Source organism: Fukomys damarensis, unplaced genomic scaffold, assembly GCF_012274545.1.
Source record: "Fukomys damarensis isolate Sample0158 unplaced genomic scaffold, DMR_v1.0_HiC HiC_scaffold_16, whole genome shotgun sequence".
Taxonomy (NCBI): Eukaryota; Metazoa; Chordata; class Mammalia; order Rodentia; family Bathyergidae; genus Fukomys; species Fukomys damarensis.
In genome coordinates, this window is record NW_022900928.1 from 122153556 (window position 1) to 122167747 (window position 14192).

At 37.5% G+C, this 14192-nt stretch overlaps 1 protein-coding gene across 2 annotated transcripts in view; it reads right to left on the reverse strand.

Annotated features, from left to right (window-relative positions):
- Farsb (phenylalanyl-tRNA synthetase subunit beta) overlaps positions 1-14192 on the reverse strand; it is a 69232-nt gene that overhangs the window by 21459 nt on the left and 33581 nt on the right. For both annotated transcript variants that reach the window (XM_010611800.2, XM_010611799.2), the window contains exon 15: positions 11489-11606. In XM_010611800.2, the coding sequence (XP_010610102.1) occupies positions 11489-11606 (118 nt within the window). The remainder of the gene's footprint in view (positions 1-11488; positions 11607-14192) is intronic.

Sequence of the window (14192 nt, forward strand, 5' to 3'; positions counted from 1 at the left end):
GAAAAAAAAAAAAAAAAAAAAAAAAAAGCACTGGTCACAAGGCCACATTAACCACTACTTAAGAAACTGACTGAACCCAACATAAACCTGGGTAAAGTCAACAAAAAGAAAGTGGATTATTCAACACAAAGAGAAGCACTTAACCTCAGAAATGCAAGGTAAGATAAAACAGTGCCTTTCAATCATCAAATTCCCTAAGGTATTTAATGAGCGGGGAGGAGTGAAGAACCCCAGTGCTGGCTCAGGGACAATAAAGCTTCACTACAGCAGCATAAAGCATAAAGTGGTAAAACTCTCAGTAAAACAATTTAGCAGTATTTATCGGGGTCTTAGAACTTTGAACTTTTTTTTTTTTGGTACCAGGGATCTAACTCAGAACCTTGCACTTGCCAGGCAGGCATAGCACCACTGAGCTACACATCCCCAGCCCAAACTTCATACTCTTCATTCATGACTATCCAAATAAATAATTCTAAATACAATAAAGGATTTATGTATAAAATGCTTACTGCAAGATTACTTCTAATACTGAAAACTAAAAACAAATTAAATGGGGGAATAACTATGTAAAGAATAGCATGGTCCTGCATCTGAACACTATGGCCACTGATGGAAAGCACCTTCATCGAAGTTTATCATAATCAAGCAAGAAGAAATTCTGAAAGCAGAAACCTTTGTTTTAAAAAGGTCACAAAGTTCAAAAATAGTGAAAACTAAATTATACTGTTTAAAGAACATATGTAGGTGGAAAAACTATGAAGCATAGCAAGGAAATGATTCTGACCAAAGTTAGGCTACAGTGGCTCCAGGAAAGGGAAAGGCGCTACGACGGGAGGTAGCATAAAAGAAACTTAAGATCCTGGCACTATTCCATTTTTTAACAAGTGATGGTTACGGTAGTGTCTGCTTTACAATCTCTTTGAAACTATGTAGGTTACATACATTCTTCACAACTGAAAAAATGAAGCTACAAAACAGACAAGCCAGTTACAATAGGACAAACACTACAGGATTCCATTATCTAAAGTCTTCAATTCCCAGCAACAGAAAGTAGAGCAGTGGCTGTCAGGGACTGGAGAAAAGGGCAAATGGGAATCAGTTTAAGCTGAGCAAAATGAGTTAAGTACCAGAGATGTGCTGTAAAATATCATGGACATAGTTAATAATTCTGTACTACAAACTTTAAAAACTGATAAGAGGGTAATTTATTTATTTTTTACTATAATAACAATTTTAGAAAGTATATGAAGAAAAGAACCACAACTATGGCCAGGCATCAGCCAAAAAATCCCACACAAGCCAGGCATGGTGGCGCATGCCTGTAATCCCAGCACTTGGGAGGCTGAGGCAGGAGAGTCGCTGTGAGTTCGAGAACCCTGGGGTCTTTAATCCCAGCACTTGGGAGGCTGAGGCAGGAGAGTCGCTGTGAGTTCGAGACCAGCCTGGGCTACATAGTGAATTCCAGGTCAGTCTCAACTATGCAGTGAGAACCTGTCTCAAAAAAACAAAAAACAAAAAACAAACAAACAAACAAAAACCAAAAAATTCTGTACATGGGGAGGGAAAAAAAAAAAAGAATACCTTAATATTAACAGAGGTTACGTTTGGGCAAGGATCATTCTTTTTCAACTTTTACTCATTTCTCAATTTTTCCATGCTTATTATATATTATTCTGCTGTGAAAATTAAAACAAACAGATCAATACTTTAAAAAAGAAATACAACAATCCAAATGAACCCTGGTGTATAACTAGATAAACAAAATGGTACACCCATACCAAGTTAACAGTAAAAAGTAACAACAGATTCGACACTTGCATGACCTCCCAGACTGAATGAAAGAAGCCAGTTACAATGGCCACGAGGTATGAATCCATTTATGACATTATGGAAGAGGTAAAAGTATAACAACAAAAAATGGACATGGCTAATACAGGGTTAGCTATGTGCGTGGGGGAATGTGACTAAAGTGTAACATGAGATTTTCAACATGATGGAACTGTTTCTGGATTTTATGATTTTTAAAAAAATTTTAACAGAAAATATATATTAAAAAAAAAGACTAAAAAAGTCAACAGTGTTATTTAACTTTATAATAGGTATATCCCTTTGTGACACTGTAATAAATTCTAGAGACCAGTGTTTAACACAGATACTGAGTAAATACTGGCTGCATTTTGCTTTTCATACTAGGAAAAAAGATATGTGAGGGAATTAACTGAAAATGCATTCTTTATATAGCACATGTTGAGCAAAAGTCTTCCACAGTCTTACTACCATGGGTAATAGCTACTGGCCCTATTTGACAAAATATAAAGTGCCTTTTCTCTGTATACCCAAATAAAACATGGATGCTTGAATAGTACACTGTTCTGTACTATTAAGGTAACAGAAAAGTGAGCACATAAAATGGGGTAAAGGGAAATTAGCATTAACTGATAATCTACTATGTGGCAGGTATTTAGTAACTATCAATCTATCATCTTGTTTAATCCTCAAGACAAATATGCAAGATGGGTATTATTATCCCTATAAAACAGATAGAGAAACAAAGATCAGAATGATTAACTTGCCCATAATCAAGTAGCTGGTTAGACCTAATCATAATTAGTAACACGACTAACAAGTCACAAAACGAGGACTTGATCAGGACGGTGTGACTCTGAAGCCCATATAGTGCACTGTAAAGGATTTAAATGGACACTATGTAAGTAAAGGGCAAACTTAAACATGGCTATATACCTACTCAAAGAGGTACTTTCCTGAAATGGTTTTGATATGATACACAGATGCTTTAACCTGCAAACATTCTCATGATATTTCTGAATTCCACTTAAGCAAATGGAATAAATTAGTTGTAAAAGCCAGTGAAGTTCCTAGCTACCAATAGTTCTGTTATTTATGGAAAGTATATTCTGAGATAAACTTCTGAGTATGTGGATCTAGAGAAATTACTGTTTTTACCATTTAGTATTTCCTAGGGCACACTATGTCCAAAACAAACCTTCAAATTTTAGAAAAACATATTATGAAAAACATACAGATGGAAAAGGGCAAGCTAGTTCAGTAATCATTTTCTGAGTAAATGACTAAAGCCTGGAAAATGTGCTAAGTACGCACAACTCTTAAACAATGCCAAGGTCCACAGGCCATATTCTAAGGCAACATTAAGTGCCAGTCAGGTTGAAAAAGTAAGAGTCATACTGCTGTCACTCTCTGTCATTTTCCGTTTCAAAGATAAAGAAATGTGACGTCTACAAGCTATAATCAGAGGTGTAAGACTAAAGATCAGTACAAAAATTAGGCAGGCATAAACCCTAGTAAACCAACCATGTGCATAAACTAAAATGAGGAGCCTAATTCTGTAGGAACACAAATATTCACACACACACCCCCCTCTCTCCAGTCTCCAGAAGAAAAAAGAAATGCAACAGCACTAAATTATCCCTTTCATACTACTGACTTGCTTCTGGGTATTTCTGCCATGTGGTACCCATTTGCTGGTGTCACATGGTTCCACTTTAACACACAGGCAAGAATCGAAACTACTTTGTAGTTCCATTTGGAGCGTGAGAGTCACCCAGCAGTAGTGCCACAACTCAGAAAGTGCAGCAACATACACTGGAAGCTTTATTTTGGTAACCTTTGCCTTGGAATACTTCTTTCCTGATCTCTGTTTTATGTAAAAACTACCTTTCTGATAAGAGTAACAATATCTGGATCAAACACTTAAGATTTTAGAGCCAGGTGTAGTGGTGCACACCAGTAATCCCAGCACTCAGGAGGCTGAGGCAAGAGGATCACCATGTGTTCCAGGCCAGCTTAGGATACCAAGTAAGTGCAAGGCCAGCCTGAGTTGCACAGCAAGACCTTGTCTCAAAACACCTGAAAAAACAAACAAACAAACAAACAAAAAACCCCAAACAAACCTTCAAATTTTAGAAAAACATATTATGAAACTTTAGGGACCAGAATGAAATTATAATAAAAAAGAACTTCAAAAAAAATTAAATTCCACTTAATTTAAAAAAGGTTTCAAGATGTTTATATCACATCCACAAAAACGAAATGCGTATCTTTAGATTTAATTTTATAAGGTTTTAAAGAGAAACTTTTATTGGTATGTATTAAACACACCATAATAATTAGATTAAAGTCATTACTTAGGCCCCCTCACATGGACTGGCTGGTTTGTCAAATATCCCAGGTCTACTACTCTCTCTAGATTTGTTTCCTCACATCTTGCTAAGATAGTCCCTCCACTGTAGCTGAATTGAATTAAAGGAGAAAATAACCACATACTGACTTCCACCCATTCCTCTTTGGAGAAACTGCCAGGTACAGTAAAATTCTTATTTCCTAGTATTTTGTACTATGAGACAATATTACATCACAGGAAGTTCACCAACTATGTGCCACAAAGCACAAACTATTTAAATTTCATGCCAAAGTAAGGGTTTGTTGGAAATGCCTAAGTTCTTTATAACTCAGTTAACAGACCTCTTGTGTCATTCCATCAAACAATTCTGCTTTTTAAAGGGGCCTGCCAAGGATGTCAGACTAAATTATCTATGTATTTCACAGACTTCAAAGAACTGCCCAAAGACAGCTGATCTAAACCACCCAAAGGAGGGTGGCCAGCTACAGCTCTGAATGCTAAAAGAACACACCAAATGATTTTTTTTTAAAGAAAGAGAGAAAAGGAAAAAAAAAAAGAATGATACAAGATGTTCCTATTGCATGACTATTACAAACAGCTCAAGATTTTAGAATAGGCTCCTACTTGGTTTAGATGCTTTTTTTAGAAAAGTACAAAGTTATGAGTGAACTAGTGGTGTTCAGTTATGTTAGCAATATGGCACAGACAAGAAAGGGGCAGAATTTTGAGGGATCCTTCCCGTCTCCACTCAGACTTCACCTAGCAGCCTAAGTAAAGTTGCTGGAGTAAAGCCTCCTGCGGGGTCTAACAGGCTTCTAGTATAGTCAGGGGATGAGAGAGAGGTTGCAATTAATTGCTGGTCAAGCTCAGAAAATAAAAATAAATCTACCTTCATTTGTAAGTCTACTTCATCCAATGAATTTATTCATTATTGGCATCCACAAGACTGTTACTTATGCTGCACATTTTACTTAACTCCTGAAGAATTTTAATGCAGTCTAAATGACTCACAAAATCTCTAAGAATCTTGTGAAGGCATAAACACCTTTAAAAGTCAACTAATGTAGAGAAACAGGAACATCTATATACTTTTGGTAGAAATAAACATCTGTTTTAAAAAAATTCTTTTTGGTGGAAAACTGGTAGATTCTTAAGCATTTAAGTGTGTATACTTATAGACTGACCAATTCTATCTCTAAAAACATGCATTTGTACAAGAGCACATGCATACTCACTGCAACAGACATATTTCAGCAAAAAATGTGGTAACAATCTATTTATTTGTCAAAACAGCCAATAAATATATCCTTTCATATGATGGAATATTATGCTGCTATTAGAAAGAAACAAGGTAGATAAAATGTGCTCACAGGGGAAACAAGGTGCAGAACAGGATAGGTAAAGTATAATCCCACTGTGTAAATACCAGAGCATTACTCATATCTATGGCTACACACAGAAGTCTACATACAGCTGCACCCACATAGACAAAGCCTGGCAACTAACTCCAAGTGCGTGATGGGGGGAAGCTGGGCACCTTGTTTTTTAGCTTGAACCACCAGCGGCACATGAATGACTGTCCCAGTAGATACCTTGTAACACCTGATGGGACTGTGCCACACTACCCAATGGGACAGTCACATATGCGCCACTGGTGGTCCAGAGCCACCTGGCAGCAAGACATAAATTACGGCCCCATCGTGAATGTGTTAAATTGGAAAGAAATAACATTACTCTTAATTAAAAATACATACATATTTATGAAATCCTTTAAAGACATTACAAGTATATTTTCGATTTTAAAAACATAAGAAAACTTTCAAATAATTTCCCTGAAAACATTTCTATCTTACGGCAAAAAAGTCCAGACTTTTCTTTTTTAAAGAAAAGTCTTTCTGCAAAGCCCAGAAACAAATGTGAGGAAAAAAATCTATGACCATCTCAATGAGCAAGGGAAAAAGTTATATCCTTGTGGGTTGGCTTTTATTTAGTTAACATAAACCTGGAATGGATTTTTATCTATTAAAAAAATACAATATTCAATGCATGACAGAGCACATTATACTCACGTTAGCAGATCTTAACTATGTGGAACCAAATGTACTAAAATAACTTTCTATATTAAAAATGATATAGTTACACAGTTAAGATGCCATCACATATGCGAATGATGCTACTTCAAAAATTATTAATGTCAATGCTTCTTACATCCATGTTTTTTTAATTATTAATTGGAAATTCTACATGCTAAAAATATGAAATAGTGAAATTAAATTAATCCAGACTGATGACATAAGCCCTCTTCAAAAAACCACATTCCACATGTGGGTGCTAGAAAATGTGTTATTTGAGGGTTCCAAAACTGGTGGACAATTTCTCAGAATGGAGGTCAGGCCCATAATGAAATGATTTACCAAACATACAGTTGTAAATATAAAAATCTGACCTATTTACTTATTTATTTTTTTGCTGCCAGGGACTGAACTCAGGGCCTTGCTCATGTTTCCATGTGTTAATAGCACACAAGGTAAGACAGATAAGCAGTGACATACATATATGGCACAAACCGACTGAAAAATGGAAAAGTGAAACTAATCAAAAAAGAGTTACTTATATTCTATGGCAGCCCAGGTGGTCAAGGGAGGAGAAGGGAACAAGAATCGTATATATATATTCCAATTAAAGTTTTAGAAAAATTCTGTGTTTCCACATCCATGGCAGGCATGCTAAGGAGAAGGAAATCATTCTCTCAATTACAAATCCTTCAGGGAGAATGTGAAATTTTATAAACTATTTCAACAGTGTCTGGGGTGGGGCAAGGCAAATGCGGCTTAAACATGGACTGCTAAAATGCTCTGGAGGATGCACTAATGGGCTCAGTAAGAAGTGTACAATTGGAATAAGCTCACTCTGGAGAAAGTGAGCGGTCAGGAGTCTTTAATCTATTCCATCCACTATAATCCAAAATGTTTTTAGTCTTTTTTATCAGCACGGGTTTGCAGTACATAATAGTTACATTCTTTGTGGGGAGTTGGTACATGCACATAACATATCTTCACCCCCCCCCATCTATTGGTCCCCTTCCCTTTTGCAGAAGACTTATCTCCCTATTTCCTATTATCTTTCTAAAATTCAGTAGTTGAAGATAAAGTGAAGGGCAATTTGATTATGAAGGTTCTTCACAGATAAATGACAAATTGACAATCAGGCGAGTGTATCCTGCTAATTTAAATTGCTCTATCCATTTTACAAATCCAAGATCATTTCCTTAGGCTCGTTCTCGTCTTAAACTCAAACTCTCTCAACCCAGTGATGTGTATTCTCTTACATCTCAGTGAAGTTCTAGGCATACCGACAACTTCAGTGACCACTGAGGAATGAATTACGATCGAGCCAGAAATTTGGACTTCAGAAAATATACTTCCCCTTCTAGGCAAAAAGATTAGCAATTCACAATCAGTCCTTTGCTCCCCTGTAACTTACTATTTTGTTTACAGTTTTTTCTCAAAACTGAACGGTACTAATGAAACCAACCAGTACTCACACAGCAGCCCTGTGTAGAGGCTTCGGTGCTCCCCCACTGACTTCCCTGCTACCTAGCTGAAAAATTTACCCCACGGCAGTCTGCATTCAACTTCTCATTCCAAAAACACATGCCACTCTGCCCAACAAAAGGGATAATCAGCTTAGTCCTTTGAGTGATGACTAATTTTTTTAAATGTTGCAGCAACTTAGGATATTGAGGCTTAATAAACAGAGTGGTTGGCTCGACCTCAAAGAACCTAAATGTGCCTGATTTGGACTGAAGCCTTAATGCTTGGAAAGTGTGCCTGACTCGGTCACTGGCAGCCTGGCAGTCTCACTCCACATGGACGGTCAGTCAAGAGTCTATGCCACAGTGCGACATGGCCGATTACATCGAGCATGAAAAAGGGGACAGCAGTCTTTCATTCACTCTTATCAGGGATGCAGATCAGACAGAATCTGTGGGAGGCACAATGAAATCCAGTAAGGATTTCATTTTTTGCCTGCCAACCTGAATGGAAATGAGGCTAGGAGCACGGTTAGTGACAGTTACCACTCCCTGCTCTGCACTCCTGGAGCTTTCTGTACATTCCCTTTCAGCACAATCTCTAAGGGTTTGTTCACAAGTCTGTCATCCCCAAGACTGGCAACTCTTTCTTGCAGGAAGAGAAAGCTAATGTACATCCAACAAAGAAATGATTACTGGTTTGGGAGACAATAAAAGCATCAACGTCAAATCACTGAAGATGTGGGTGAAAATAACTCCAAGAACATTCGTGTTTTATGTAAAATCCCACATTCGTATGCCTTGTGTACAACAGAGGAAAAACCAGTTAAGTCAAAGATTAGGACAAAAACACAGCACCCAGTGCCTCAGCAAGGTGACATTAACCCTTTGATGCCAGGTGAAACTTTCAAGTCATTTTAGTAGAAAATTCCCATAGACCAGGGAACCACATGCGCCACAGTGGGCTGTCTGTTATCACTGAAAGCTCTGAACATTCGTCATCACTGCCTTAGACTATGACGCTAGGTAACTGGCATTCAGAATCTCTTACACTCTAATAACAAGAGAAACACCAAATATTGCTTATTGTGGGGCTTGAACTTTCCAAAATGCAATTTCATTTAATCCTAGTGGTATCACTATCTCTATTGCACAGACGAAGAAACTGAGCCCAGGGAGATTAAATAAACTGCTCAAAGATAAGCAGCTGCTAAGTGAGAGAAGCATGACTGAAACCTGAACACTCTGGCTGTACAGTCCCTGGACCTGGCTACCTCTCCCAGAGTCCTCTATGTGTACCAGATGACAAGTAGGAATCCACATGTGCACATTTAGAATACTCCACCAGAAAAGGCTTCTTCTATTATGAAATAAAAGCCAGGCCCACCTAAACAGAAAACACACTCCAAGTAAATCAAAGCAAACCTGTGTTTTCAATATGGTAGCAAGCAAATTTACCTCCCTTCATTTTTCAAATCCTAATGATATGATAGAAAATATTAAAGAAAAAAGAATAAACCAGTGCAAGACAATTAACAAAAGTAGAATCAGATGGTCATAAACTAACGGGGAAATAGAGCAGAATCATTTCAACTAAAAACAGGTATAAAAAGATCTGCCATAAAGATGAGAACTATTCTCTCTGATGAAAACAGAAGTACAACAGAAATGTAAATCTTCTGGTGAAAAAGTATATGGACTGGATTTTTTGCATTATCACCTAGGTGATTTATTTAAAAATGGCTGCTATTCAAAAATACTATACTGCTTAAGATAAAAGTTTCAATAGGGGAGTTTCATCCCAAACAGAGGCATTGGGGCCAGAGCAAAAAGCAGAGTACAGTCTATGCTTAGGCCTTCCCAACACAGAGATTAAAAGGAAAACAGGACAGGCACCACTACCCAGGGTTATAATAAAGTAAAGTGCTTCAAGTCTGTAGCCAAAACTTCTTTGCAGCAACTGAATTGTAAAAAATTCTCAGTTTTCTGCCCCAGTCCTAAGATCCCTCAAAATTATGTGTAGCTGGCACTATAACTGTTTTCTAATTTCTACTACAGATTTACCAACCAAGGAAAATTCTCTGTAGACTGGTAATAAAATGAAGTGGTAGTCGCTACAAGTTTCTTTTATTATCACTCTATGGAGAATTTCTAAATTCTGGCCCCTGCTCCAAGTCCAACACTTTACGGGGGAAAATTACTAAGTTTTTTGGCTGAGTTTTCCAAATCATTATATGAGATACTATTAGAGAAGACAGAGGATACCACCTAGAAAGATTGCTCTTGTTGTCCAGTCTGGACAACTTAGCAACTCATTGAGACCCTGTCTCAAAATAAAATTTTTTAAAAGGCCTGGGATGTAGCCCACGACAAAGGCCCTGGATTCAAACCCCAGTACTAGGGCAGATGGGATGTGGGGAAGAAGAATGATGCCTACTACCTCTTCAGGAGAAATTGAGGAAAAGGTCTCTGCTGCTTCAAAGGAACATACTCTGAATTTTGCAGTGTCTGAAGTAAGAAAATCTGTATAAACACTACTAGGACTTGTGTGAAAACCAGGGAACCAAGAACACTACAGCAATGCAGTTAATCGAGGCGCTATTCACTCAGGGACCACAGCCACTCAGCCAGAAACAGCTGGACCTAAACTAAATCAAGCTGGAGACATGGACTCTGATTTTGCTGGCAACTGGGTTTTGATACTAAGTATATGACACATTTGTTAAATAACTCCTGCACTCTGAGTGTTGGACTGAGAAACTTTCTATATCAGTAAGTGAAAACCATACTCAAAAGGCACAAAGACAAAAAGGCACATTCATAATGAATGGTACAGTAACGAAGCTGGGCAATCACTGCTCAAGTACAAGATAGCAAGGATGTTAAAGTAATATTCATAGAAACCACACAATATAAGTTCCAGAGCCTCTCTCCTTTCCTTTCACACTTTCCTCATTAGTTCCTTTCTGTACTTCTTCCTTTTCTTCTTTTCTTTTCTTTGTTATACTAGGGATTGAATACAAGGCCTCTTGGATGCTAACCTCACTTTACCAATGATCCCAACATCCAAACAAGTTGAGGTTTTTATGTGCTTTCCATTCAAAGAAATGAGACATGCCATCTAAATATAGTATCTTGTCACTGCTAGGATTCTGGTGAGACTAAACCAATCATAATAATATATGTATGAAACTGGGAAATTTTAAACAGGATATTTAATAAAATATGATAATGGTGTTATTTAAAAACAAAATATGCTGGGGATTTGTCTCAGTGGTTCCGCCCCCTGCCTTGCAAGTGCAAGGACCTGAGTTCGATCCCCGGTACCAATAAATAAATAAAACAAAACAAAAAAGTGAAAAAAGTGGTAGAGCTTATATATTAGGGCTACTAACTCAAGTGTTTGTTGACCAAATGATATGCTGTCTACGAGTTATATTAAAATATAACAGGGAGGCTGGGCGTGGTGGTGCATGTCTGTAATCCCAGCACTCGGGAGGCTGAGGCAGGAGGATTGCTGTGAGTTCAAGACCATCCTGGACTACATAGTGAGTTCCAGATCAGTTTCAACTACATAGTGAGACCCTGTCTCAAAACAACCAAAAAAAATAAATAAATAAATAACAGGGAGGATGGTAGGGACATAGACAAAAGAAAGCTGGATACGTGTTCACAGTTGTTGAAGCTGAGTCCTGGATTCACAGGAATAATACTATTTCTCTATTTTTCCATAGAATTGAAATCGTTATAATAAAAAAGTGTTTTAACTATGAAAATCGAAGGTGAGTCTTTCTTACCTTTGCTAGAATCCTTTATTACAATGTCAGAGATTTCAAAAAGTTTCAAAGGAAGAGGCATCTTCCGATTTGCAGCTATGGTCTTTAGGAGGCCAGGAAGAAGGGTAGTGCGTGCCACCTACAGGAAAAGACACAGAACTGCACTGACCAAAGAGGAACGAGACACTTCTTAAAGACTAAACAGAAAGATTCCGTTGCTTCAAAGGAGAATACTTCTGGAAAACATAATGCCCAAAATATCCATATTACTTAATTACCAATTTCATGTCACTAAAAGAACTGAAAATATTCTTTATTTCCAATGAGAAGTTAGAAATAAATCTGATCAAAACTAAATGAGGGCCACAAATGTAGCTCAGTGGTGCTGCACCTGTCTGGCAAGCACAAAGTCCTATTTGATCCCAGTATAGAGGAAAAAAAAAAGGTGAAAAACAAATATATTTAAATATGATTGATCTCCAGGATTGGTTATTTTATTATCATTTTTAAAATTAAAGTTTAAATTTAAAGTTTCAAATATGTAAACTTTTGGATCCTGCTTTATTTCACAAAGTAAATTAAGTAGATTACAATACAAACATTTAAATGAATCAAGTATAAATGTATTGCATTTTAAAAACTCAAAACAAAGTGAGGCATAGTGGTGTACACCTGTAATCCCAGCACTCAGAAGGCTGAGGCAGGAGGATCACTGAGAGTTTGAGGCTAACTTGGGCTGGCTACACAGTGAGTTCAAGGCCAACCTGAACTACACAGTGAGACCCTATCTCACCCCCCCCCAAAAAAAATCAAGACCAGGCAATGTGATTGCAATTACAATACCAAGGACAATGAATAAAACAAAACAAAAATATTCAGGCTTAAAAAACACATAGCTGCTATGAGAAGGCTGTGTCTGCAGTTCTTAGCTTCTTATTTAGTAAAGCAAATAGAAAAATTTGTACTGTCATTTACTTTTTTTTTTTTTTTTTGGTACGCGGATCAAACTCAGGACCTTGCACTTGTGGGGCAGGTACAGCAGCACTGTGCTAAATCCCTGGCTGTCACTTACTCTTAATAGTCATAAAAAATGCATGCCATAGTTCCTTAAAAATTTTGCTGCTTTGGTCTATGAAATGTTTACTTTAAACTGCATATATTAGTTTCCCACAAACTGCACTAATAGAGGGATTTTATGAGCAGTGGAGTGACATTACGGCCATATTCTGCAGTCAGACTCCAAGTACTACTAGCTTTTCACCCAGGCCATGACATGGGCTGAATTCTGTTTCCGTTCCTGCTGTCTTACAGGAACTACTCTCCAGAGACCTCTACTCCTAAATCAGATCATGCAACTTTCCTGCTCACTCACCAAGTTCCCATCAAAGGTTGAATGGAACACGTACTACTTGGGGCCCCTCTATGATCTGGCTTTGGCTCCTCCTTTAACCTCACAGTCTGCCCTGGATGCTGATATGGTCAACAAGCAAGTTTCCAGCTCAGGGCCAACATTCTTGCTCTTTCCACTGCCTTGGGCAGCCTTACTACAGATTCCAGTGTGGCTGGCTCACTTCCTTTACATCTGTCCTGACCACGCCAACTAAAACATCAATTCCCCGAGACCCTGAACGAGTTAACAGTGCACCCATACATAAAAGGACATGCTGGATTTTGTGTTGAAGGAAAAAAAGAGTACCTTTCCTATCGCTCAACCAGCAAGTATTGGTGCTTTCCTAAATATTGTTCACTTTCCCAACTGGAAGGTAATGCCCAAACCATTCACAGAAACTCCAGTAGTCTCCCTTATTACAGCACCAAAATACAAGAGCAACGACCACGGCAATTAAGATGTCAAAGACAAGTCAGACAGTGCTTCCTCTAAGTGCAAAGGTGAAAGCTATCCACATAAGGGAAGAAAATAAACTATGATGAGGCTGCTAACATTTATAATAAAATAGTTTAAGAAAGCCTATATTCATGTAAACTTTATTATACTGCAGTATACTGATATAAATGTTCCATTTTATTATTAATTAGAGTTAACCCATTACTGTGTCTAATTTACAAGTTAAATTTTATCATAGGTACTTATGCATACATTAATACAAAAATTAAACCTGAATCTTATGAAGTTTCTAGAACTACCAGTTTACTGCAAATATAGGGGACCATGAGAATATAGTCAATGAAATTCTAAATGTGGGAACCCTACAGGACAAATGACTCAGTTTCTTCAACAAACTGAAAAAAAAAAGGAGAGGAAGAAAAAAAGTGAGACAGTGACAAAGAAAGAGAGAAAGAGAAGAAGAGAGAGACATGCAGACTGATGGGCAACTTATGGATTAAGAGACACAAGAAGCATACCAACCAACTGCGATGCAGCAACTTCGTTTGAATTGTAACTCAAACTGTCAAAACAAAAAAAGTGCAGGGGCTGGGGATTTGGCTCTGTACCTGAATCACAAGCAAAAGGTCCTGAGTTTAAGACCTGGGAGCAAAAAAAAAACCAAACAACAACCAACAGGTAGGAAAATAGTGACTGGACATTTGAGGGTTATTAAGTAACATTACTGTGAAATACTTGGTATGAGTCTGTAATTTCATTCATTTAGTATCTCTGGCTTGTTTTCTTTTTATTTATATACAATAGCTACAACAGGATGCAAACTCTAAAGAACTTTAACAATGATGCATCAAACAAATCTATAATTTTTTTTTTTTTTTT